General features: G+C 44.0%; 2 protein-coding genes, 1 long non-coding RNA gene and 1 pseudogene across 9 annotated transcripts in view; 2 read left to right on the top strand and 2 right to left on the bottom strand.

Moving 5' to 3' along the window:
- LOC124471292 (NACHT, LRR and PYD domains-containing protein 12-like) overlaps nucleotides 1–26,965 on the bottom strand; it is a 1,476,309-nt gene that overhangs the window by 348,713 nt on the left and 1,100,631 nt on the right. The window lies entirely within an intron of this gene.
- On the top strand, nucleotides 2,497–3,513 carry LOC124471398. Its single transcript, XR_006956529.1, has 2 exons — nucleotides 2,497–2,572; nucleotides 2,614–3,513. It is a non-coding gene; the product is annotated as an uncharacterized LOC124471398 (long non-coding RNA).
- LOC124471381 lies at nucleotides 19,682–22,645 on the top strand. Of its 3 annotated transcripts, XM_047025874.1 has the most exons (7): nucleotides 19,682–20,297; nucleotides 21,441–21,511; nucleotides 21,589–21,765; nucleotides 21,852–21,895; nucleotides 21,966–22,049; nucleotides 22,202–22,243; nucleotides 22,559–22,645. In XM_047025874.1, exons 1-7 carry the CDS (start codon nucleotides 20,137–20,139, stop codon nucleotides 22,565–22,567), a joined length of 588 nt encoding a protein of 195 aa, XP_046881830.1. In that variant the 5' UTR covers nucleotides 19,682–20,136; the 3' UTR covers nucleotides 22,568–22,645. The 3 variants fall into 3 exon arrangements, 2 of the variants coding, with proteins under 2 accessions (XP_046881830.1, XP_046881829.1); XM_047025873.1 differs by lacking the exon at nucleotides 22,559–22,645 and having other exon boundaries at nucleotides 22,202–22,297; XR_006956520.1 differs by lacking the exons at nucleotides 21,966–22,049; nucleotides 22,202–22,243; nucleotides 22,559–22,645 and having other exon boundaries at nucleotides 19,686–20,297; nucleotides 21,592–21,765; nucleotides 21,852–21,941.
- Nucleotides 22,588–24,383, bottom strand: LOC124471362 (annotated as a pseudogene).

Below are 26,965 nucleotides of genomic sequence, written 5' to 3'. Positions count from 1 at the left end.
CTGTCTGAAAACATCACAGAGAGGATGAGGAGGCTGTCTGATAACAACACAGAGAGGATGAGGAGGCTGTCTGATAACAACACAGAGAGGATAAGGAGAATGTCTGAGAGCAACACAGAGAGGATGAGGAGGCTGTCTGATAACAACACAGAGAGGATGAGGAGGCTGTCTGATCACAACACAAAGAGGATGAGAAGACTGTCTGAGAGTAACACAGAGAGGATAAGGAGGCTGTCTGATAACAACACAGAGAGGATGAGGAGGCTGTCTGATAACAACACAGAGAGGATGAGGAGGCTGTCTGATAACAACACAGAGAGGATGAGGAGGCTGTCTGAGAGCAACACAGAGAGGATGAGGAGGCTGTCTGATAACAACACAGAGAGGATGAGGAGGCTGTCTGATCACAACACAAAGAGGATGAGAAGACTGTCTGAGAGTAACACAGAGAGGATAAGGAGGCTGTCTGATAACAACACAGAGAGGATGAGGAGGCTGTCTGATAACAACACAGAGAGGATGAGGAGGCTGTCTGATAACAACACAGAGAGGATAAGGAGGCTGTCTGATAACAACACAGAGAGGATGAGGAGGCTGTCTGATAACAACACAGAGAGGATAAGGAGGCTGTCTGATAACAACACAGAGAGGATGAGGAGGCTGTCTGAAAACAACACAGAGAGGATAAGGAGACTGTCTGAGAGTAACACAGAGAGGATGAGGAGGCTGTCTGATAACAACACAGAGAGGATGAGGAGGCTGTCTGATAACAACACAGAGAGGATGAGGAGGCTGTCTGATAACAGCACAGAGAGGATAAGGAGGCTGTCTGATAACAACACAGAGAGGATGAGGAGGCTGTCTGAGAGCAACACAGAGAGGATGAGGAGGCTGTCTGATAACAACACAGTGAGGATGAGGAAGCTGTCTGATAACAACACAGAGAGGATGAGGAGGCTGTCTGATAACAACACAGAGAGGATGAGGAGAATGTCTGATAACAACACAGAGAGGATGAGGAGGCTGTCTGATAACAACACAGAGAGGATGAGGAGGCTGTCTGAAAACATCACAGAGAGGATGAAGAGGCTGTCTGATAACAACACAGAGAGGATGAGGAGGCTGTCTGAGAGCACAGAGAGGATGAGGAGGCTGTCTGATAACAACACAGAGAGGATGAGGAGGCTGTGTGATAACAACACAGAGAGGATGAAGAGGCTGTCTGATAACAACATAGAGAGGATGAGGAGGCTGTCTGATCACAACACAGAGAGGATGAGGAGGCTGTCTGATCACAACACAAAGAGGATGAGAAGACTGTCTGAGAGTAACACAGAGAGTATGAGGAGGCTGTCTGATAACAACACAGAGAGGATAAGGAGGCTGTCTGATAACAACACAGAGAGGATGAGGAGGCTGTCTGAGAGCAACACAGAGAGGATGAGGAGGCTGTCTGATAACAACACAGAGAGGATGAGGAGGCTGTCTGATAACAACACAGAGAGGATGAGGAGGCTGTCTGATAACAACACAGAGAGAATGAGGAGGCTGTCTGATAACAACACAGAGAGGATGAGGAGGCTGTCTGATAACAACACAGAGAGGATGAGGAGGCTGTCTGATAACAACACAGAGAGGATGAGGAGGCTGTCTGATAACAACACAGAGAGGATGAGGAGGCTGTCTGATAACAACACAGAGAGAATGAGGAGGCTGTCTGATAACAACACAGAGAGGATGAGGAGGCTGTCTGATAACAACACAGAGAGGATGAGGAGGCTGTCTGATAACAACACAGAGAGGATAAGGAGGCTGTCTGATAACAACACAGAGAGGATGAGGAGGCTGTCTGATAACAACACAGAGAGGATGAGGAGGCTGTCTGATAACAACAAAGAGAGGATGAGGAGGCTGTCTGATAACTTCACAGAGAGGATGAGGAGGCTGTCTGATAACAACACAGAGAGGATGAGGAGGCTGTCTGATAACAACACAGAGAGGATGAGGAGGCTGTCTGATAACAACACAGAGAGGATGAGGAGGCTGTGTGATAAATGTTTACTCTTCGACAGGTCAGCAAACACTTTGTCGCCTCGATTTGTTAAAACGATTTGTTTGTAAACCTCGACCTACGGTCTCGTTTAGCAAAGCGTTTTAACAAATATTGGTTTACAAAGGCGTTTGCAGACCTGTCGAGGAGTAAACATTTGCAGTTGGCTTAATAGATTATAAGGTGAACAACACAACAAAATCTCTTCAAACCCTAACCAGACATTCACTCTGATGTCTATCAGTCTGTCAGCCTCTGTTCTGTAGAAACCATAGGGGATACAGTCAGTATTAGTCAGGTGAGACATAAGGTAGTCAGGTGGAGGAGAGCTGGAGGGAGATACAGGTGGAGGTAGTCAGGTGGAGGAGAGCTGGAGGGAGATACAGGTGGAGGAGAGCTGGAGGGAGATACAGGTGGAGGAGAGCTGGAGGGAGATACAGGTGGAGGTAGTCAGGTGGAGGAGAGCTGGAGGGAGATACAGGTGGAGGTAGTCAGGTGCAGGAGAGCTGGAGGGAGATACAGGTGGAGGTAGTCAGGTGCAGGAGAGCTGGAGGGAGCTATAGGTGGAGGTAGTCAGGAAGTGTGACTGTCCCTCTGCCTCCCCCTCTCTCTTTTTCTCCTCCTTTCTGTACAGATGCTCCTGTACCTAGACCTGCTCCTTGTACCTCCCTCCCCCATCTCTCTTTCTCTCACCTCCCTTCTTAATTCCTCTTCCTGCCCCCTCTCCACTCTTATAAATAGGTGTTATAATACCTTGATTCCAAATGCTCAAATCAAAAGAGGGGTGTCCGCCAGGGTTGTAAGGCCCACACTATTTAATATCTTTATCAATCAACTAGCAGAGACCCTTGAACAATCAACTGCATCCGGCCTGCCTCTCCATGACACAGAAATCAAATCCCTGTTTAACATAGATGATCTGGTTCTGATGTCACCCACTGTTACGGCCTGTGGGCCTTTTGTGTAGTGTTTGTCTGCCCTGTCGTGTTTGCCCCTCCCCTTTTTGTTCTCCATGTCGTTGTCTGCAGGTGTGTCTGTCTGCGATTGGCTGTATTCGTTCCGGATTCGGTCCAATCCCGATCCCGTCCGTCTTCCCCGCAGCCTTTAAGACCCCGGAACTGTCGTTGGAACGGGCAGTCAGCCTTCCGCATTCTGTTTTGTGTTCTCATGTATGTTCTTTTGGTAGCAGGTCATTGTGTTTGTTGCGTTTCGTGTTGTTCGTTTGGTCGTTCACTGGAGAGAGGGGACAGGTAAGCCGCCCATGGGTATACACTCCCATCACTCAGCTTACTCCCTTGTTACTTCACTAGGCAAGGAGCGGTGCCGCACCATGTAGTTTTGTAAGAGAGGCATTGTTTGGGTTAGGTATTTAGCACTTTTATTGTTTTCATTCCTTTGGCACCGTTCATGGTCCCCTTGTTCTCCTGTTTTCTGTTTGTCAAATAAACACACGGTTCTCTACATATACCTTTGTTTGTTGTTAGTCAACAAAAGTTCAACGAACTTTCAGTTCAACAAAAGTTCAACGTCTTTGGCGAACTATTTCTCTGCTAATCAACAATACGAATGGTAACAAATACAGTGCCCTCCAAAAGTATTGGAACAGTGAGGCGAATTCCTTTATTTTTGCTGTAGACTGAAAACATTTGGGCTTGACATCAAATAATGAACGTGAGACCAGAGATCAACGTTTCAGCTTTTATTTCCAGGTATTTACATCAGGATCTGATGCACAACTAAGAAAATATCACATTTTGTTTGAATCCACCCATTTGTCATGTGATCAAAAGTATTGGAACAGATATACTTAAAACATATTTAAGTGAATAAGACTTAATATTTAGTTGCAAATCCTTTGCTTTCAATAACTGCAGCAAGTCTGTGACCCATTGACGTCACCAAACTTTTGCATTCTTCCTTTTTGATGCTTTCCCAGGCTTTCACTGCAGCCTCTTTCAGTTGTTGTTTGTTTTGTGGGGTTCCTCCCTTCAGTCTCCTCTTAAGCAGGTAAAATGCATGCTCTATAGGGTTTAAGTCTGGAGATTGACTTGGCCAGTCTAATACCTTCCATTTCTTGCCCCTGATGAACTCCTTTGTTGTTTTGGCAGTGTGTTTTGGGTCGTTATCTTGCTGCATGATGAAGGCTCTGCCAATCAGTTTGGTTGCATCTTTCCTTAAATTGGCAGACAAAATGTTTCTGTAGACTTCCGAGTTCATTTTGCTGCTGCCATCATGTGTTACATCCTCAATGAAGATTAATGAGCCCGTCCCAGAAGAAGCCATGCAAGCCCAAGCCATGACATTACCTCCACCGTGTTTCACAGATGAGCTTGTGTGTTTGGGATCATGAGCAGTTCCTTTCTTTCTCCAAACTTTAGCCTTTCCATCACTTTGGTAAAAGTTAATCTTTGTCTCATCAGTCCATAAAACTTTGTCCCAGAATTTTTGAGGTTCATCTCTGTACTTTTTGGCAAATTCCAGCCTGGCCTTCCTATTCTTCTTGCTAATGAGTGGTTTGCATCTTCTGGTGTAGCCCTTGTACTTTTGTTCATGAAGTCTTCTGCGAACAGTAGATAGTGATACCTTCACTCCTGCCATCTGGAGGTTGTTGCTGATCTCACTAACAGTTGTTTTAGGGTCTTTCTTTACAGCTCTCACAGTGTTTCTGTCATCAACTGCTGATGTTTTCCTTGGTCTACCTGTTCGACGTCTGTTACTTAGTACACCAGTAGTTTTCTTCTTCTTCAGGACATTCCAAATGGTTGTACTGGCTATGGCCAATGTTTCTGCAATGGCTCTGATTGATTTTCCATCTTCTCTAAGACTCACAATTGCTTGTTTTTCACCCAAAGACAGCGCTCTGGTTTTCATGTTGTTTTCACCTCTGAATACAGTCTGCATAGACAAAACCTATCTTACCCAATCTGAACCTGAGTGTAGACATTCAGTGGTATTTATTGATTGAATAATGTATGTAATAGGACACACCTGGGCAACAAAACACACCTGTCAGTCACATGTTCCAATACTTTTGCTCACGTGACAAATGGGTGGGTTCGAACAAAAAGGTGATATTTTCTAATTTGTGCATCAGATCCTGATGTAAATACCTGGAAATAAAAGCTGAAACGTCGATCTCTGGTTTCACATTCATCGTTTGATGTCAAGCCCAAATGTTTTCAGTCTACAGCAAAAATAAAGGAATTGGCCTCACTGTTCCAATACTTTTGGAGGGCACTGTACATTGTAAAAAGAGACACACTGTGTTAAGTTATTTTTGTTAGCAAGTAGCCGTGTAATAAGTGGGATAATGTACAGAACGCCGGTCATTATTGGGAAAATAAACCCAGACAGGGCGAACAGCACCCCGACGCGAAGCGAAGGGGTTTTGTTTCCCCAATAATGACCGGCGTTCTATACATTATCCATTACAAAAGAAACGTTCTCATTTCCGGCGCTTTCAAAGAATCAGTGAAATGTGGATAGCAACAGCAGCTAGCTTGCCTCTGGCAAACTGCTTTTGAATTAGCCATGTCCCCTTATATTAATATCGAACTTATTTACGTTTTGGGGGGCTTATTTTCAGTTAACAGACAGTAGCCTACTATTTGAATCGCAATTCCATCTGAAATACTGCCAGTGACAACGTTGTTACAGTAGCTTGTTTCAAGGGTTTTTTTTGTTTCAAAGGGTGTTCTTAATGAATTATGCAATATGATTATGCTAAATGCTTGAAAATGTCACTAGATGGGAAAACGAACCCACGTGCAAGCAAGCACACCCCACAATTTTCCCAGAAATTGTACCCTCTCTAGTTATTGTTAGACTCCTTTTTAAAAGTTATGATGTGTAAAAATGGCCATTCAGTATTTTTTGCTATGGCAATACTGCTCAACCCGAACTGTAATACCAATAAAGCATACTGAACTGAACTGAGCTGAGAGAGAAACAGAGGAGAGAGAACAGAAGAGAAATAGGAGGGAGGGCGGAAGAAAAGGACAAGACTGTGAGGGAGGTAGAGAGAGTGACAGAGAGATAAAGAAGGAGATGGCCTAAAACTAGGAAGATGGCACTAGTTTTATTTATGTCACGGCCATGCCCCCTTGTTGTTCGTTTTGCCCTGCCCTAAGTGTGTCCCTGTGTCTGTCATTGTCTTCACCTGTGTCTCATTGAGTGGTGTCAGTTTTAGTCTTAGTCCTTAGTCGTTTTGTGTCCAGAGTTGGTCTTGTCCTTGGCCTTGCACTGTGAGTATCCTGTCTGTTTCTGAGTTTGAGAATAAACCCTTGTTTTGATGCCCTTGTTTTTTTAACTTGCTACCTTTCCTGCATTTGGTCATACCCCAACACTCACCTTAACCATTTAGACTTGCTGCATGTAGAAATAGTACATGTTTTACAAGAATAGTCTGATGTAACTGATGGATTGTCTAAATGTTCAACTTGAATCTCTTCTTTCTGATAACCAGCCAGTCTCTCCTCAACTGTACTCATCACTTCTGCCCATGTCTGATCAGTCTGTCAGCCTCTGTTCTGTAGAAACCATGCCAGGAATGAGGAAATGCACTTGTTGTGAACATGTCCCTCCCTGTAACAGATGACAGAGCTAACCTGACCGGTTCAGGTACCAGAGAGGTTGTTTGTCTGAGAACATTTGAGGCAAAGTTAACCCAGAGATGGACACATGGTGAGATTGAGGGGGTGCAGTCTACATGATGCAGTTTGTGTATATAGGAGAGGTCTACATGATGCAGTCTGTGTATATAGGAGAGGTCTACATGATGCAGTCTGTGTATATAGGAGAGGATGTATAAACATAATGGGATATATCATCATGCTTTCCTTCATTAACCTGCATTGAACACATCTCCACTTCCCAAGGTGCTGGTTTGTCACTCAGGTCATTTATATCAGTCAAGCATCCTAGGCCTCCTAAGACATGATCCTGATTGAACCATACAGACAGGTCATTCTTTCTCTCTGTGTTGATGATCCTGACTGAACCATACAGACAGGTCATTCTCTCTCTCTCTGTTGATGATCCTGACTGAACCATACAGACAGGTCATTCTCTCTCTCTCTGTTGATGATCCTGACTGAACCATACAGACAGGTCATTCTCTCTCTCTCTGTTGATGATCCTGACTGAACCATACAGACAGGTCATTCTCTCTCTCTGTTCATTTCAGACAGAACAGTGCAGTGGGGCACATAGGGACTACCACCTCTCTCTCTCTCTCTCTCTCTCTCCCTCTCTCTCTCTCTCTCTCTCTCTCTCTCTCTCTCTCTCTCTCTCTCTCTCTCTCTCCACACATTCCATTCTTGTACTTCTACTGTTGAAACCCTTTCATGTATAAGAACATTTAGTTTGTAACTAACATGTTTGTGGTATAACAGAAAAGTATTGTTCCTAACTCTCTCTCCTCTGTGACAGTAAACTTAGTAACAGTGATAACTAAATTACATCTTCTGTGTTGCCAACCTTTGTGTTCTGTGTAAACTATGTAATGTAGGGAGTCAGGTGGCTGAGAGGAGAGGTTAGGGAATTGGGCTAGTAATCAGAAGGTTGCCGGTTCGATCGTTCCATGCCAAATGACGTTGTGTCCTTGGGCAAGGCACTTCACCCTACTTGCCTCAGGGGGGGAAGGTCCCTGTACTTACTGTAAGTCGCTTTGGATGAGAGCGTCTGCTAAATGACCAAATGTAAATGTAATGAATGAGGAAACACCTGTAGTTTAGCCCAGGCAGCACCAGCAGTTATGGATCCCATGACAAAGTACTGGGTACCTGGTTAGTTTGGGATTTGAAATAGTAACTTTGCTATGGGTATATTTCTAGGTAAGATATATGTCGATGTAAACACAGTCATATGGACTATGACACCTATTATGTCCAGAAACATGACCTGTCATTTATAAATATAATCATGCCACTCATGACACTTCACACCAATGAATCATTCAGCAGTGTACAAAGACAAGTAGAATGGAGCAACAAAAACACACTAAGCTAAACTGAACCCTACGCTGCCAGTACTATAAACTAAACTTTACCTGTTAGGACCTCTGAAACAAACCTGTTTCTAAGATAAACTGAACCCTGCACTGCCAGTGCTAGCTAGTTCAATCTTCCGTCTGGAGGTACTCAAAATGAAACGCAGAAATTTCTGTTTTCTCTGCCACATTAATCATAATTACATTTTGTATTTATCAATAATTCTTCAAGACAATTTCATGTTCCTGTCAATCAGCACCCTCCCCCCTCTCTATCTCCACTGTAAAGTTTAGTTTGATTTTCATCAATCTGGTTTGACCCTTTTCTACATTCCAGTCCTGTGCTGCTACAGGACTCTGTAGAAACCATGTCATGTATGAGGAAATGTAGTTTCACTTGACGCTCCCTGTAGGAATGATGGGTGTTGGGTGGAGTTGTGAGTCTCATGACTTATAAGGATGATGGGTAAATACGACCTGATCTGAACAAATTATTTTAAAACTTCTGCCAGTCTAATGTACAATCACCCCTAATTATTCCAGAAACATGACTTGTCACCCTGTCACATGATTATCACTGTACTATGTTCTGTACTGTAACTCTGGATGCTTGTCCTCCCTCACCTGTAGCCTTCATCACCTGCCCTGCCAGAACCCTCCTCTTTCTGCCCTGTCTCTGATCACCTGCCCTGCCAGAACCCTCCTCTCTCTCTCCTGTCTCTGATCACCTGCCCTGCCAGAACCCTCCTCTCTCTGCCCTGTCTCTGATCACCTGCCCTGCCAGAACACTCCTCTCTCTGCCCTGTCTCTGATCACCTGCCCTGCCAGAACCCCTCTCTCTCTATCCTGTCTCTGATCACCTGCCCTGCCAGAACCCTCCTCTCTCTGCCCTGTCTCTGATCACCTGCCCTGCCAGAACCCTCCTCTCTCTGCCCTGTCTCTGATCACCTGCCCTGCCAGAACCCTCCTCTCTCTGCCCTGTCTCTGATCACCTGCCCTGCCAGAGCCCTCCTCTCTCTGCCCTGTCTCTGATCACCTGCCCTGCCAGAGCCCTCCTCTCTCTGCCCTGTCTCTGATCACCTGCCCTGCCAGAACCCTCCTCTCTCTACCCTGTCTCTGATCACCTGCCCTGCCAGAACCCTCCTCTCTCTGCCCTGTCTCTGATCACCTGCCCTGCCAGAACCCTCCTCTCTCTGCCCTGTCTCTGATCACCTGCCCTGCCAGAACCCTCCTCTCTCTGCCCTGTCTCTGATCAGGGTCTTTCTCATGCTCAGGATACTCTTGCACAGTGCAAATGAAACATTCACCAATGCAGAGAGGAACACAGTGGAACAGGTTTATACTAGATGGTGTATTGAATGAAGGTTTATGTCATCATAGGTTGACATGGGCTAGCCATTTCTTTGACCCACAATCACTAGCTGTTAGCACTAGCTCCCCAGTCTATAGAGGACCAAAGTAGTCTAAATAGGATATCCAAATATCATATTATTTAAACCCTTAATGACACAGTGTTGTTGTCATACAGCCTAGTCTGTCTCCTCCCTGGACACTGATAACTGATAACACAGCACATCCTCTTCCTGTTGATCAGCACAGGTGGGAGGTCCTTAACCACTGACTGACATTGTTGCCAACACACAATAGCCTATGATAACATTTACAGACACAATAGACATGTTTAACAGACATGAAATCGTGTTATATTGTAGCCTAGGATCTATGCTGATAAACAAACACATGTCCAGTATTTGAAAGGGTAAGACATCAGACCAGGAATACAGATGCTAATTGACTTAATCATAACCTATCCTGAACTGACAGTAAATCCTTCACTCTCCAACATATGAATAAACACCTTCTACTGAATTTATAAAAGTCTGGTTTCCCCATCAGCCTCCTCTCTGTGCTCCATCTGGTTCTGTGTGTGTCTGACAGTAATGCTGACAGTCTGATCACCTGGAGTGCTGCCTTGTACTCATCTGATCCCAAACTTGAAGACTCCTCTTACTGCTCTGTTCATGTACATACTTGAATGTGTCACACCCACATACATACACGCACAAACACTTCTGTTTGGACCAGTTGATCCTGTTTGGAGTCTCATTACTGGAACTTTCTTCTGTAAGGGTGCATGCATGCCCAAACAGGATTGGAGAAAGGCAGAGGTTTGAAGGAGAGAGGGGGAGTGTGTGTAGATTTGAATGGCGGTTTCAATACAATTTATTTAGCTTGTACAATTACATAAGATTAAACAAAGTAATTTGTGATCAGTCATTACAAAGGACATGCTACCCAAAAGCTACAGGAGTGATAGCGAACATCCATAAACACTGCCTTATATCAACTTTGACCACAATATACAATACCATTTGTTCTAGCATTCAAGTGTAGCGCCCCTCGTGCCTCGTTTTCGGGCATAACTCAAATTAACTAAATGCTAGGGCGCTCTGAGTTCTTTAAAACTAATATTTGCAAAAAGAATGAATATATTTAGAAGCCGTTATTTTATAAGGTCCCAATCTAAATACAAATAATGCATCAGCATCCAACACAATCTTTACATTTAATATATATACACACAATACAATAGAAAAGACAATATCCCTGGCCGTAATTATCCTATTAGACACTAATAGAAAATAATAAACCGAGTCCGTCAAATACCAACTGCAGTCCGGCTCGGGTACGTTGGCCCACACCACGAGATGGCGGCTGCTGTCTGTGGGCAACACGCGGCCCAACCAGGTACCTCGTGGCGTGACGATGGTTGGAAAGTTGAGTAGGTCGACGGTGTCCCGGAGAGTTTGACCAGAGTTCGTTGAGGTCTTTGAATGTCCGTAAGAATGGAAAGGTCTTGAATTTGGCTTTCCGCCAAATTTTGTCCTTTTCCAATCCGACGCAGTCCCTTTGTGAATTGTAACTAACCTGCAATGTAGTTGCCTATCCGACAGCTCACCAGTTAGGCTACATGCTAAATATGGTTCCCGAGTTGGCAACATATTTATCCTCGCTAACACTCCGATCAGCACTCAGACCACCCCAAACTCCGATATGAACTCCCCCCTGTTCCCTTCCTTCCAATATATATATCACGACCTCAGGTCAAGGTTCAAACCAATCAACCAATAGGCTGACATTAAACTAAATCCAAATATTAAAAGCGGAAATATTACGTAAAATATATTAAACTTAACAGCATTAGTTTATCTGAACAGAAAAACAATAAACATGTAATATGAAATAAATACTAGCAAGGGGCTACACAAGCCATCTCTGTGATTGGCTAACTCTACTCTGTGACAGTTTGAAACAATACATCTCCATACCAAATGTCCCACAGTTCTTTGATGTTGTATCTCTCCCCAAACCAGTAGATAAGGTCAACTGCCCTTTGTGTGGTTTTCTTCAAACAAGAATTTAATTAACACCAACCATAAAACAGGAAAGGTCAGAGCAGCTGGATCAAATTATCTATCTAAACCTATTCCCTCAGGTCATCCGAACAATACAGTTGAATCCTCATCGTCTCTCCTGAATCCTCAACTATCTCCCCCCCCCCCCCCCCCCCAGGTGGAAAGAACTCTCCCAGGTCACCCAGACTTCCCGTCTCTTGGTTAGGTGTCATAACACTACAGGTGGCTTCTCTACCAAATTGAGTTAAATTAACATTCACTGCATCAAGCTTCTTAACCAACTGTAAACTTCTCCTAAGACACATTGTACATTGTACATATGACCAACATTTCTATCACAGGAGGAGTAGAGGGGGAAAGAGGAGGTAAAGGACACAGGGGGTGAGGACGAGAGAGGGGAGGAGTAGAGGAGGAGAGAGGAGGTAAAGGAGACAGGGGGTGAGGAGGAGAGAGGGGAGGAGTAGAGAGGAGGTAAAGGAGACAGGGGGTGAGGAGGAGAGAGGGGAGGAGTAGAGGAGGAGAGAGGAGGTAAAGGAGACAGGGGTTGAGGAGGAGAGGGGGGAGGAGTAGAGGAGGAGAGAGGGGGAGGAATAGGGGAGGAGAGAGGGGGTAAAGGAAACAGCGGGTGAGGAGGAGAGAGGGGAGGATTTGATCCTGGTTATGGCATGTTGTGACTCGCACTTGAGATCCTTTTTCTTAACCAAAATCTTGACGAGAAGGAGAGAGAGAAAAAGATAGAGAATGTCCACTGTGTATATGTGTGAATGTGTTTGTATCAGTGTAGCTACTGTATATGTAAACAGACTGTATGTAAGTGTGAGTGGAGGAGAATGTAGTACACCACTGTGTGGTGTTTGTGTTTGTGTGTGTATGTGTTGACTTGCATATGTGTAAATCAAATCAAAATGTATTTGTATATCCCTTTCATGTTATTTAGCAGATGCTCTTATCCAGAACGACTTACAGTTAGTACAGGGACATTCCCCAAGGCAAGTAGGGTAAAGTGCCTTGCCCAAGGACACAGCGTCATTTCGCACGGCCGGGAATCAAACTGGCAACCTTCTGATTAGCCAGATTCCCTAACCGCTCGGCCATCTGAACCCCCAACATTTTACAAGCAATGTCACAAATGGCTTCACATATGGCCCTTGGAACTGCCCCTCAACCAACCCAAACTCTCAAGGAAGACAAGGAAAAACTCCCAGAAAAATTCACTGGAGGAGAAAAAATTGAAGAAACCTTGGGAGGGACAATTCAGTGAGGGATCCCCTCCTCCGGTTGGTGAAAGAGAGGTGCAGAACACAGGCTTAACATAGTCATACAGCAGGGAAGTGTCAATGGGTGTTGAAACACCAAAATGTGCTCGTCATGGAAACTGGTTTCCGGTTGGTAACTAGATCCAGCTTTGGCAGACTGTCACAGATCGACGTCCACTGGCGACCAGGTCCAGCGTTGTCCGACCCACGAGCAGCCAGGTGCTGAAAGCTCAACCCCCCCACACCACAGGGGAGGTGTGGAGGGGAGAGGGAGAAAGAGAGGAAGAGGGAGGAAGAGAAAGAAGAGGACAAGAGAGAGAGGGAGGTAGAGAGAGACGTAGAGAGAGGGGAAATTCATTGGGAGCTTGTGCAGAAAGTAGAAAGACTTGGATTTGCTTTATTTATAAATTATCAAATGTTTACAATGTTAGTCTCTTTACTTTATGTAACTGATGGAATGTATTACTTATATAGAAAACTGATATGAATCTCTTCTTCTACAGGCCTCCACTCCTCTGCTGTAGGCTACACAACATTCCTGCTGATGTCTGATGTCTATCTGTCTGTCAGCCTCTGTTCTGGAGAAACCAAGTTCATGTATGAGGAAATGCAGTTGTTTTGAACTTGACGCTGCCAACAGAAATGATGGTGTTGCCAAGATTTGTAGGTCCCATGAACTCTTAGAATTATGGGTAAATATACAGTAATTATTAAACAAACGTGGAAAAATATAGTTTTATATTAAGCTGTACTTAGGGTGGTGTATATACATTATGTATAATTCACAAAGCAAACCCCTCACTGTTTGGAGTGTTATTACTAGAACTTACTTCTGTAAGAGTACATGCATGATCTAACAGGAGGGGAGAAAGGAAGGGGTTGGAAGGGAGAATGGAGGAGAAGGAGAGAAGGGGAGATATAAGGAGGGGAGGAGGAAAGATTGGGGAGGGGAGATAGGGGAGGTGAGAAGGAGAGATGGGACCACCACCCTTTTCTAACCATTTTTCTTTCTTATCCTTTTCTGTTACGGGGTGGTGGTGGTGGACCCAAGCTCACAACACAGACAAGCGAACTGAGGGATGGTCCAGAGGGATTTAATGTTGGGGTGCAGAGGGGAATGAAGGTGACGGAAAACAGACAGGACAGGTAGGGTAGGCAGGGTAGGTTGTGCAGGGTAGGCTGTGTAGGGTAAGCTGTGCGGGGTTTGGCAGGGTGTTAAGGTTGGTGATCCGAGGGTAGACAAACCTGTTATCCAGCGATGAATGACGTGAAAACCAGGGTTGATAAACTGCAGGGCTGATGGGAGACAGGTGTGGAGACTGAGGCAGTGTGAGTGTGGGTAACTGGGAACCAGAGACCATGGCCACACCCACCACCGGGAGACACAAAAACAACATAAAAACTGCTGCTAGGGGGCAGAGGGCATGACATTCTTTCTCTCTCTCTCTCTCTCTCTCTCTCTCTCTCTCTCTCTCTCTCTCTCTCTCTCTCTCTCTCTCTCTCTCTCTGCGTCTCAATGTCCCCAATCTCCGCTAAATCCTGTATATCAATTATAAAATGTCTACAAAAGCGTTCTCCTCTCGTTTTGGAAACTAATGGAATGTTTTGAAACTGATATGAATCTCTTCTTTCTGAGAAGCAGCCAGTCACTCCTCAACTGTACTCATCACTCCTGCTCATGTCTGATGTCTATCAGTCTGTCTGTTCTGTAGAAACCATGTCAGGTATGAGGAAATGCACTTGTTGTGACCATGTCCCTCCCTGTAACAGATGACAGAGCTAACCTGACCGGTTCAGGTACCACGCTCAGGCCACTGTGAAAGAAGTTTTGGGCCTATACTGTATGTACAATGAATGTGTTTCAGGAAGAAGCTTGATACAATGTATGTTAATTCAACTCCATTTGGTAGAGATGCTACCTGTAGTTTTATAACACCTAACTAGGAGACATGAAGTCTAAGAGACATGAAGTCTGGGTGACCTGATAGGGTTCTTGTCACCTGGGGGGAAGAGACAGTTGGTCTGAAGAAAATGTGGATTCAACTGTATTGTTCTAAGGATTTAACCAATGACAGAAGAGAATTGGTATAGCTTCAGGTCTGTAGGATGGACCAATGGCTTTTGAGAACTGTTGTATCTATAAAATGGTCTGTTGAAGAATGTTCTGGGGGGTTCAGGGCCATCAGCTGAGTAGTGCTGGTGGGCTGGATTCTCCCGGTTCCATTCTAGAATGCTAGATGGAGCTGTATGGAATTGTCTTTGTGTTATTGTCTTATGTTTGTGTGCTGATGATGTTATGTTGGTAACGTTATTATGATTAAACCTACGTCAAATAAACATTAACTCTATACTTCACCCAACTTCAGCTTGAACAATTGATTGTCTGCAAAAACTACCACGACAGTTTTGGAGGGGGCACTAGGATGTCCATTGAAGTGCGACTTGGACTCGTGAGTGGCAAGAACGGGATTCTTCCTCAGGGTCAGGTGGTTCAATGCGGCATTTTGAACAGGGGAAAAGTGGTGAGTTACTGAGATCGATTACTTTGAGTGAAGTTGTGGTGAGGTTGAAGTTGTTGTTGAATTTGATGGGGTTTTGTTTGAATGGTACAATTTTAGTCGGATAAATAGATGTGCAATTCCATCTTAATTCGGGTCCAAATTGTGATATTGCTACATTCCTACTGTAAATCCTCTGTGTTTAGTCTTTGAGTAGTTCAAAGATGCAGTTGTGGTCTGTGTTAAGTCTTTGATGTTGTTCAGAGCTCCAGACGTGGCCAGTTTATGTTGCTGCGCCAGTTGTCATATGCATTGTGCATATGGTTGTCCATCCATGGGTGTGTGGATGAGTGTTTGGGTAATGTGGAATGTTCTTGAAATTCACAGTGGAAGATCTGTGAATGGATTGGTTGAAATTGTCATATCTAGTTACCATTTTTTTTTTTTTTCTCACAAATACATGTTATTGCGATATTTTAGGGAATTGTATGAGCTATCTAGGTCTATTGAAGTCATGTAATTACTAAAGTATACTAATACATGTTAAAGGGTTCGAGACCCGTTGCGTTGAAGTCGTACAAAGGATCTTGAGTCCCATTAGGGGTTACGAGTTCTGCATGAGTTTATTGATACTGAGATGTGTGTGTTATGATTAATTCTTAGTTTGGTGGTCGACCAATGCGTGGCAAACATTGGTTAATAAATCCTAACCAAATTGACAAGTTGCAGATTGTCGACCAGAACTGAGATGGATGTGTAAACGGCTAATCTGATGTGGTGGTTTCCATGTTGAATTTGAATCCCGACTTCTCTTTTATGTGAGGAAGGAGAAGTTAAAAGAAAAAGTGAGGAAATTGTATAAGTTTGTCTTTTGTGTTAAATGTTTGTTTGAAACAACGAGGAGTATAAGAAAATAACTAATCCATAAAATACACATAATTTTTTCTTCCGAATGTGCTAGTCCGCCGTCTGTTGAACAATGTCTGCTAAAAATTGCCAGAAAGACAGCGCTTGGATCGGAAAGATCAAGGCTGTGGTTTCGTGAGTGTCCAGAGAGACAGGGAAAAATGGCAAAGGGATTTGTCACAGTTTACAGACAGAATCAACAGCGATGGTGGCAAAGGAAGGAATTGCAGTTTCAAAATTGATACCACGGAGGGGTAATTGCCTAACACATGCGCACACACAACGAGAGACGACAACTACACAATGACATTTTGTATCCTGATTAGGAATTGTATTGAAGCTGGATTTTTGTTTTGTTTTTGAAAAACTGTTTATTGTTGGATGACATTAATTGTACAAAAAGAAAAACTGTGGAAATGTGAAAGAAGTTTTGGGCCTATATGTACAATGAATGTGTTTCAGGAAGAAGCTTGATACAATGTATGTTAATTCAACTCCATTTGGTAGAGATGCCACCTGTAGTTTTATAACACCTAACTAGGAGACATGAAGTCTAAGAGACATGAAGTCTGGGTGACCTGATAGGGTTCTTGTCACCTGGGGGGAAGAGACAGTTGGTCTGAAGAAAATGTGGATTCAACTGTATTGTTCTAAGGATTTAACCAATGACAGAAGATAATTGGTATAGCTTCAGGTCTGTAGGATGGACCAATGGCTTTTGAGAACTGTTGTATCTATAAAATGGTCTGTTGAAGAATGTTCTGGGGGGTTCAGGGCCATCAGCTGAGTAGTGCTAGTGGGCTGGATTCTCCCGGTTCCATTCTAGAATGCTAGATGGAGCTGTATGGAATTGTCTTTGTGTTAATGTCTTATGTTTGTGTGCTGATGATGTTATGTTGGTAACGTTATTATGATTAAACCTACGTCAAATAAACATTAACTCTATACTTCACCCAACTTCAGCTTGAACAATTGATTGTCTGCAAAAACTACCACGACACCACACACAATATGTCTCACTACTCACTCCTCCCGCTACCTCTATGCCGGGGCTGTTTGTCCATGCTACCACTGTGAGTGACCCTCAACCTCCCTGTTTAGTTTGTCCATGCTACCACTGTGAGTGACCCTCAACCTCCCTGTTCAGTTTGTCCATGCTACCACTTTGAGTGACCCTCAACCTCCCTGTTTAGTTTGTCCATGCTACCACTGTGAGTGACCCTCAACCTCCCTGTTTAGTGTGTAGAGAGAGGCCTACCCCCAAATCTGAACTTTGGGTAACACGAGGCATATGTAAACAAGGTGACCTGAGCTGACCACCATCATCACCCTCTGTGTCTGCAGTAGACCTCACCATCATCACCCTCTGTGTGTCTGCAGTAGACCTCACCATTATCACCCTCTGTGTCTGCAGTAGACCTCACCATCATCACCCTCTGTGTCTGCAGTAGACCTCACCATCATCACCCTCTGTTTCTGCAGTAGACCTCACCATCATTACCCTCTGTGTCTGCAGTAGACCTCACCATCATCACCCTCTGTTTCTGCAGTAGACCTCACCATCATCACCCTCTGTGTGTCTGCAGTAGACCTCACCATCATCACCCTCTGTGTCTGCAGTAGACCTCACCATCATCACCCTCTGTGTCTGCAGTAGACCTCACTATCATCACCCTCTGTGTCTGCAGTAGACCTCACCATCATTACCCTCTGTGTGTCTGCAGTAGACCTCACCATCATCACCCTCTGTGTCTGCAGTAGACCTCACCATCATCACCCTCTGTGTCTGCAGTAGACCTCACCATCATCACCCTCTGTGTCTGCAGTAGACCTCACCATCATCACCCTCTGTGTCTGCAGTAGACCTCACCATCATCACCCTCTGTGTCTGCAGTAGACCTCACCATCATCACCCTCTGTGTGTCTGCAGTAGACCTCACCATCATTACCCTCTGTGTCTGCAGTAGACCTCACCATCATCACCCTCTGTGTCTGCAGTAGACCTCACCATCATCACCCTCTGTGTGTCTACAGTAAACCTGGTTAACGTCACGTCAGCGTCTGAGTGTTGCACTTGGGTTCATTTGAATCAGGTGTGTTGGAGCAGGGAAACATCTTATACACGCAGGACAACGGCCCTCGAGGACCAGGAATGGAGAACCCTGCTGTACAGTATGCTTGTGTTTATAATTTATGTGTCTATAATATCTTAACTTGCCAATAAAGCACTGTGTCCAAACAATGTTTGGATAAAAAGTGAAAGAGATAGAGGGGGAGTGAGAAAGGCAGAGAGACAGAGGGAGGGAAGGATAGAGAGAGAGAGAGGTAGAGGGGTAAGAAGGAGAGGGAGGGAAGGATAGAGAGTGTTTTCCATTATTGTGTGTGGAAGCAGTAATAAGTGGTTCACAATGCAGCCATGTCCTAGTGCTGTCCCCTAGTGGTGGTACAGGACACTTGTCTCATTGGAACAATGTCAAGACTTTACAAGTGTTAAAAGCAAGATGTTGGACTATGTGGTTGTGTAGATGTAAAGGCAAGAAGATACACAGCAAGCAGTAGAGAAACAGGTGAAGGAGACTGTGCCGCTACTGAACATCCTGACAGAGAGGCAAAGAACATGCTGGAAGATACATTACATTACATTAAATTTATTCATTTAGCAGACGCTTTTATCCAAAGCGACTTCCAAGAGAGAGCTTTACAAAGTGCATAGGTCACTGATAATAATAACAAGATAGCCCCACAGCATTGCGGGTAGTCAAAAACAAGAAGTACACATTGTGAACAACCAAAAAATAGTGCTAAAGGGAAGAAACCATAAGAGCATGTAGTTAAACAAGTTACAATTACACAACATGAATCTCTAAGTGCAAGTGTACCTGCAGGAAAGCAATAAAAATAGGATTAACTAAAATAGAATACAACAGTTTAAATCAGCTACCACTAACCAACAAGAGCAACAGTCTCTAAGCAAGAGTCATTGTGATCCTTGAGGAAACTAGCATTGGGTTCAGCAAACCATTCCTTAGTACCGTTGTACTCCCGGAACAAGTGCGTCTTGAGCCTTCTCTTGAAGGTGGAGAGACAGTCTGTGTCTCTGATGGAGGTGAGGAGTTGATTCCACCACTGGGGGGCCAGACAGGAGAAGAGCTTGTGTTGGGACCGGGCGGTCTTGAGAGGTGGGACCACCAGGTGGTTGTCTGAAGAAGACCGTAGGTGGCGGGTGGGGGTGTAAGGCTGCAGGAGAGACTTGATGTAGTCGGGCGCAGTCCCGTTCACAGCTCGGAAGGTCAGTACCAGGGTCTTGAATCTGATGCGGGCCGTTACGGGTAGCCAGTGGAGGGAGATGAGGAGCGGGGTAATGTGGGAGCGTCTGGGTAGATTGTAGACCAGGCGGGCCGCTGCGTTCTGAATCCTCTGAAGAGGGCGGGTTGCGCATGCTGGGAGACCGGCGAGCAGCGAGTTGCAGTAGTCCAACTTGGAGAGGACAAGTGCTTGGACAAGCAGCTGGGTGGAGTGCTCAGAAAGGTATCTCCTGATCTTCCGGATGTTGTAGAGGGTGAATCTACATAGATAGCTATACAAGATACATAGCAAGCAGTAGAGAAACAGGTGAAGTACACTGTGCTGCTACTGAACATCCTGACAGAGAGACAAAGAACATGCTGGAAGATACATAGCAAGCAGAAGCACCAAACACAAGTGGAAGAGGAGTGAAGGACCATCAGCACTCATAAACAGCCTTATTTTGATATAGTGTGGGCTTTGATCCAGACTAGATGAATGCTGTCTTACCCGGGGGCTATTGCACAAAAGTAGATTAAAGATATCCAGGTTAACTGAAAAGGCGCAGCTTGACTTAGTGTTATCCGCTCATCGCGGCTGAATCGGTTGCACGTTTGCCAAGCCAGGATGAGAAGGTGCCGCTATGTCAATCCAGGTGTACATAGTTGGGATAAGTGCACCTTGACAGATTTCTTAAATAGACCACGGTATCGATCACAAATTCACTGATGCAGAAATGGAGAAGACGCGTGTAGCATATTTTTCTCCCGCTGAGCAGCAATTATTAATGACAATTTATGAAGAAGTGAAGCATATAATATGCAAAAAGGGTAATACAGCAGCCGTTATTAAACAGCGAGAACAAGCCTGGCAGACAATCGCTGACCGACTGAATGCGTAAGGATTTTAAAATATCTATGTAGCCCCTTGCTAGTATTTATTTCATTTTACATTTGTTTATTGTTTTTCTGTTCAGATATACCAATGCTGTTAAGTTTCATATATTTGTAATATTTCCGCTGTTCATATTTGGATTTCATTTAAATGGCATCTTATTGGTTGATTAGTTTGACCCTTGACCTGATGTCGGGATATATATTGGGATGGAGGGAAGCGGAAGGGGAGACGGTGGAGAATATATCGGGGTTTGGGGTGGTATAAGTGTTGATCGGAGCGTTAGCAAGGATAACTGTGTTGCCAACTCGGGAACCATATTTTGCATGTAGCCTAACTGGTGAGCTGTCGGATAGGCAACTCCGTGGTTACGAGTCATACCAGGGACTACATCAGACGCGAGGAGGACCGGAGTTGACGGATAGCCAAATCCAGGAGGTCTTCCATTCTTTTCTATATCACCAAATCTCCGACGAACTCTGCCAAGGTTCTCTGGGACACCGTCAACCTGCTTGCTCAGCCCTTTGACCATCGCCGCGCCACGAGGTGGCTGCTTGTGCTGCGTCTTACCCACGGACAGCAGCCGCCATCTTAGGCTGTGGAACAACGTGCCCGAGCCGAACACCAGTTGGCATGTGACGGACTGAGGGGTATTATCTGCTATCCGTAGTAGGCTAATTACGGCCAGTGTTACCGTCATCTAAATTGTAATGTCTTATATATATTAAATGTAAATATGTGTGTTTGTTAAGTTGAATGCGTATGCATTATTTGTTGAAGAACTCAGGGCGCCCTTGCTAGAGTTAAGCCCGAACACGAGGCACGAGGGGCGCTACATCTACTTTGAACGTTGTACACTGTTTTAATTGCTTTTAATATGTTTGTTTTATGTGTTGGTTGTATTGCTGAAGGCCTAGCTGTGTTTATCTGCTAAATGTGCTGGTTTTACTGTAAAGTGTCTTTGAGTAGTCTAGGCACTAGGCTATATAAATAAGTTATTATTATTTATAACAGAATTTTGTCCCTCAAAAGTCAGCAGAGGGAATTCATGTTCCTTGGGAATTTATATTATGTACAACCATATGCACAAATCTCTATAAACTGTGTCTAATTCTAAATATCTTTCTACAATTAATGTTCATACAGAACAAACATGACTGGACAAAAGCGAACTTGGCAACAAGTCAAAATAAAATACAAAAACATTTTGCAGTCTGGTAAGTGCCTCAACAGTTTGCAAATTTTATGTAGAAATTAGATGCCTGCTCACATATTTAATCTAAACTGATTTTAGCAGTGAAGAAGAAGACTCATTTGTCTGGTACTGGGGGAGGGCCACCAGCTCCAGGCTTCACCCCAGCAGAGGAATTGTCCCTTGTGTTAAATAAAGGAAGGCCTGTGATGGAAGGGATTCAGGGTGGGACAGCTACTGACTGTGTTCCACCTACAGAAACTGCCCTCCTCATACATGGTACATTTTCCAGTACCGCATATCAAACACAATCATTCATTTATACGGGTATATGTGGACAGTCTGACCTTGTTTTTTACTTTCAGTGTCCGGCGACACAGTTACACTCCTGCCACCAGACGAAGATCCAGTGAGTATTATTCGTTAAAAGCACAAAGCTTGGCACATCGTGTCAATACAAATTATATTCAATATGGCAGGGGGAAGGAACTTCTGCAGTATGGGAAGGGGCTTCTTCAGATGATGACGAGGAGACTGTGTCCCTGAACTCCAGAAGGCCTGAGGTATCATGTCAATTGTATGGAAATGCATATTATTCTTTGATCCAGAAGGGCAATTTGTATAAAGCAAGAAGACATCACATGAGAATACAACACAAACCACACAACAATTAACACAATAAAAGTATTTTATATAGCATTCATATTTGTAACAGGATCCAGACAGAGTACAGCCTGACAGCCAGCTTGGCAACATAGTAAGTATGGGCTCTAAAGTAAATCTAAATGATACAAAATTCCTGCTGTGTTAATCAATGGGTGGTTTACAGAATTCACAAACTGTCAGATGTCTGTACAGTCAACATCTCAAAAAACGAATTGAGCTGGCAGATACACAGGTTGCCCTCAAGAAAAGGAGTCTCCATGATCTGGACCTTGGTATTGAAATAAAGAAAAAGAAACTGAGGAAACTGGATCTGGAGATAAAGAAACTAGAAAAATAAGTAAATGACTTCAATCCATACTTCAAGCATATCTGTAAAACAATGTATTAATTATGTTTTTCTCCCCAGCTCTCCTAAGGACAAGACAATAAAATCTGTCATCTAAAATAATTGATGTATTGGTCTCTAACTAGCCTGCCATTGATGTCATCTGGGAATATAGCTGCATTGTCCCACTCAATCTCTGGTGCCAGTGCAGGACCCCTTTCCCTCCTCAGACAGGCAACATTGTGTAGGACAGTGCAGGCTACAGTGATGTCACATGCCCTGTCTGGGGTGACCCTCAGATGGTGGAGACACTGAAAACGGGATTTGAGAAGGCCAAATGCCATTTCAATTCGGGATCTTGTTCTTGCATGGGCAAGATTGTATCCTTGTTGCGCTGCTGTCTGAGGGTCTGCTAGGGGAGTGAGAAGGTATGTCTCACAGGCGTAACTCTTGTCTCCCAGAAGAACGCCAGAGAATTCACCTGAGAATACAAAATGTAATCATTACAACTACACAAACACAATTGCGTCAAATGGTTTACTTATCACCGAAATGTGTGTGGCCTACCTTGTGATTGTCGCTGGCAAATGGTACTCGACCTAAAAGCCCGGGAGTCATGGACAGACAAAGGCCACTTTGCCTCCACATTAGTAAAGATGCAGGTAGCATCACAGATCATCTGAAAAGTGATGTTGCCTGTTCAGTACACATTTAATGCACAAAATACATTTTGGCTAGTTGACAGTAGAGCTAATTAAATCATTTTTACCTGAACATTGATACTGTGGAAGGATTTTCTGTTGACTCATGGGCCCCTGAGGGGCGTTTAATGCGGATGTGTGTGCAGTCCAGCGCACCAATGACATTAGGGAAACTTGTAACACAACATGGTCTGAGTATCTGGTGACTGTTCTAAAGTAACGATTTTTTGTAATCTATAATTCATGTTACCTGCAATCTTGTGGAAATCCTCTTTGATGTAGCACGTTCTTCTGTGGCCAGGGAAGGTAATGAAGATGTGTGCCAAGGACTTCAGTGCCAAACACACACTTCTGACCGTTCGGCAAATAGTACCTTTATTTACCGTCTCGGCATCTCCCACGGCATATAAAAACAAGCCACTTGCAAAAAGCGCAGTGCCACACAGACCATCTGTGGGATGGTAAGAGCATGGCTTCGCCCTGTGCGGTGTGGAATTTTGGGACCCAGCAGCCTGCACAAATAAAGGATCCCATCTCCAGAAAACCTCTATCTCTCATGCAGGTACTCGTCAGAGAAAGCTAAAGGGTCAGATCTGTCTCGAAACACCCTCTCACGTCTGAAAGCACGTCTCAGTATCAGTGCTTCGTCGTCCAACACGTTAAGAAATGGGCATGCCATGGTGCAAGAAAAAACACAGGTGAATAGGACTTTATATAGCCCATCGCCCTCATCACTGACTTTATTGAAATCACTGTTGCAACTTCGTCAACCATTTATAACCATCTAAACAACTGCAATAGTAGGGTTTAAAATCTAACTCGTGACAGCAATAGTGACAAGTAGGCCTAATGCATGTTAATAAAAATAGATCCAAACACAGAAGACAACGGAATAACTGTTAAAAACGTTTATTTCGGATCAGAGCGGCAGCTGATTTAACACATGAGACTACAGAATTAATCTTAGCCTGGCTGTTAGCCTGCTCGGGAGCAGGCTAGCTGCAAAGAATACATCTCCATGGTTACTTGGCTGGGTTTAGTTCAACCTGCTTTTGTGCAACCAACTCAAAGCTAAATTCATCCAGGATAACTTGAATATCCCGACTTAATCCCTTATCCTGGTTTCGTGCAATAGCCGTCGGGTTAGTGCTAATTGATATGTTACTATGGTGATTTATCAAAAGTTGCTTCCACGAACCAGAAAGAGGGGCGTTTTTTATCTTAGCCTGAAAATTAGCTCGCTAAACCCGCTTAGCGAGCTACGACGAATACCCCCCTGACAAAGGCAGGCCCCCAAGATAATATATTAAACCAGTAGTAGTAGGCTATTATCTTCCTTGCCAGACGGTCAACGTAATATAGAGTTTATTGCAAATTTGTATAATTACCATTAACATAATATCATTTTAAAATTAAGCTGTAATTTAATGTGCTCTTGGGGGCCCCCTGGTGGCCATGGGGGCCCCAAGCAGCCGCTTAGTTCGCTTATGCCTTGGGCCGGCCCTGGTGTGTGTGATGGTTTTGTTAATTGACTGTCAGATGACATACGTGTGCATGTGAGTGAAGAGAAAAAAGGGAGAAGAGTTCCAGCAGCCAATATTAACCATGGCTGTGATGTGTTTGGAATGTGCCTTAAGTATGCTATGCTTAAGTTTGACACAATAAAAGCAATGAGAGATTACTTTTTTAACAAGAATTGTTGTCTTTCTGACACCCGTTCATACTGGCTACTAGGGGTGCAATACCGAACTGGAAAAAAACGAACCGTTCAACCCACTACCCACGGTTCGGTTTTACATGTAACCGCGTTTTTTTGGATCTACGGAAATTTTGGGATATTTTTTTTTTTTTTTTAACACAACCGAACACCCACAGAGCAGTGTTGCTTACTTAGCGACTTTCTCGCTATATCTGGCGATCTATTCAAACCCTCCTGGCGACTTTTATGTTGTTGGAGACTTGCTGGTGTTTTAGAGACTCACATGAAAGCCGGATCGCAGTACTGTCCTAAACAAGCAGCGGGTGCTGCCGTGAGCTCCTCCGTCGTCCCAAAGCACTCACAGGCGGTCAGTCTCACTATAGCCTCGCACAGCTCCACTACTTTCCTTACTGAGGAGTTGGCAACACTGCTGGAGGCAGATCATACAAAGGCATGCACGTGTAAAGTATGCAAACCAGGACTATTCCGGAACCTTTTTTATTGGATATGGCACCTTTGTCACTATGGAAAATGATTTGCCTCAATGAAAAAATTGAATTAGTGTTTGTATAGTGTTCAATGTTGTTATATGTCTTGTTAGTCTTTATCCCCCATTGAAGTTTTACAAAAATCTTGTGTTTGAATTTTCAATGCGTTTTGAGGTGAATTTTTAGGTTACGACAGAGGGGGAGGCACTTCAAGTGACACTTGTGCTTATGCTGGTTTAGTAGGCTAGCTGTTAGCCTTGTTTCCCTCGGGGGACATGTCAGACAACAGACAACAAAATGTGCTTAACTTTTTCAAATAAGTCCCACAAGTAGCCTGTGCTGTTTACAGTGGGGAACCGTCAGGGCCCTCTAGGCCCTCAGAGAGGGCCTAATATATTCTAAAAATACATATTTTAAAAGTAATCTGTTATAATTGTATTTTATCAATCCATAAATTGACAATATTTCTGAAATAAACCCTTCAATCCTGCCCTATTCAGTTTATGTTGTAATGTGAAGAGTTAAAGGAAAAAATCCAGTTTTGTCACCCTATCAGAATTTTGCTGCCTCCGTTGTTGGGAGGAAAATGCTATGCAGCTAGCTCTGTGATTGGTGGTCCAGCTATGAATTTTACAGAGGGCCGCTTGATAGAAATTCAATGAAAGACTAATTTCCATTGACAGTAAAATTGGCCAATCATATCTTCCCTCTAAATGGGTGGGCCTTGTTATCGCTAACTTTATGACAAGTTCCGCCCGCTGTGGGAACGGAGAAACGCGATCACAAGCCTAACTAGAGAGCATACAATTTCTGGGGAAATTGTGAGGGTGTGCTTGCGGCTGCCCCAGCTGCCCATAGTCTCCTGGGGCCTCATGTATAAACGTTGCGTACGCACAAAAAGCGTACGCTGGTTTTCACGCACACTTTGTGATGTATAAAGATTTACTTGACGTGAGAATGTGCGGGTCTTCACAGAAACTTTTGAGCAGACATGAGAATGTGCGGACAGTCCGCAAAGTCTTGTCTTTCTCTGTAACATGGCGAATTCTAACCGAAAAGTGCAGAGACTCACCAAACATTACAAAATAAAGTTTCTACTAGTACGTTTATGACGTTGACTATTCAAAAAAAATAAAAATAAAAGTTTGATCATTAATGTGGATGATCACATCAAAATGCCAAAACCCGAAACGGGAAATGCTATATAGCCTTCTGTTTATACCGCCACCACATAATAACTTCTGTTAAACTTGAGGCTGTCAAACGAAAGACAAAATCACTCAGGAAATGCATGTCACGCTAACCCTATAGCTGCCATGCTGTTAGATGCGCCACCTTTGGTTTCTTCATTTAAAGTTTTATATCGGACCATTTCTTCTTAATTTCTGTCCTGGTCCGGTTCTCTAAACCCACAGCATTGATGGCCCTATAATAATAATGATAATTTTACTCGTAATGCACTTTACATTTAGCTAAATCTCAAAGTGCTGCAGGTTAAAAACAAGAAAGGGCGCAAATAGTGACAGTTTTCCACTCTGCCGACTTTCTTTTGTCACCAATACCTGATGACAGGCCGCCAAACAGGACACATTTTCTCGTC

Source organism: Hypomesus transpacificus, chromosome 9 (genome assembly GCF_021917145.1).
Source record: "Hypomesus transpacificus isolate Combined female chromosome 9, fHypTra1, whole genome shotgun sequence".
In the NCBI taxonomy this organism is placed as follows: domain Eukaryota; kingdom Metazoa; phylum Chordata; class Actinopteri; order Osmeriformes; family Osmeridae; genus Hypomesus; species Hypomesus transpacificus.
This window is presented reverse-complemented; position numbering and strand designations above follow the sequence as displayed.

Coding starts and splice junctions, on each gene's coding strand:
- LOC124471381 (XM_047025873.1), top strand. CDS start 20,137: ATGGAGAAGACGCGTGTAGCATATTTTTCTCCCGCTGAGCAGCAATTA. Junction 21,512..21,588: donor CAAAAACATTTTGCAGTCTG/GTAAGTGCCTCA, acceptor AACTGATTTTAG/CAGTGAAGAAGAAGACTCAT. Junction 21,896..21,965: donor TGCCACCAGACGAAGATCCA/GTGAGTATTATT, acceptor TCAATATGGCAG/GGGGAAGGAACTTCTGCAGT.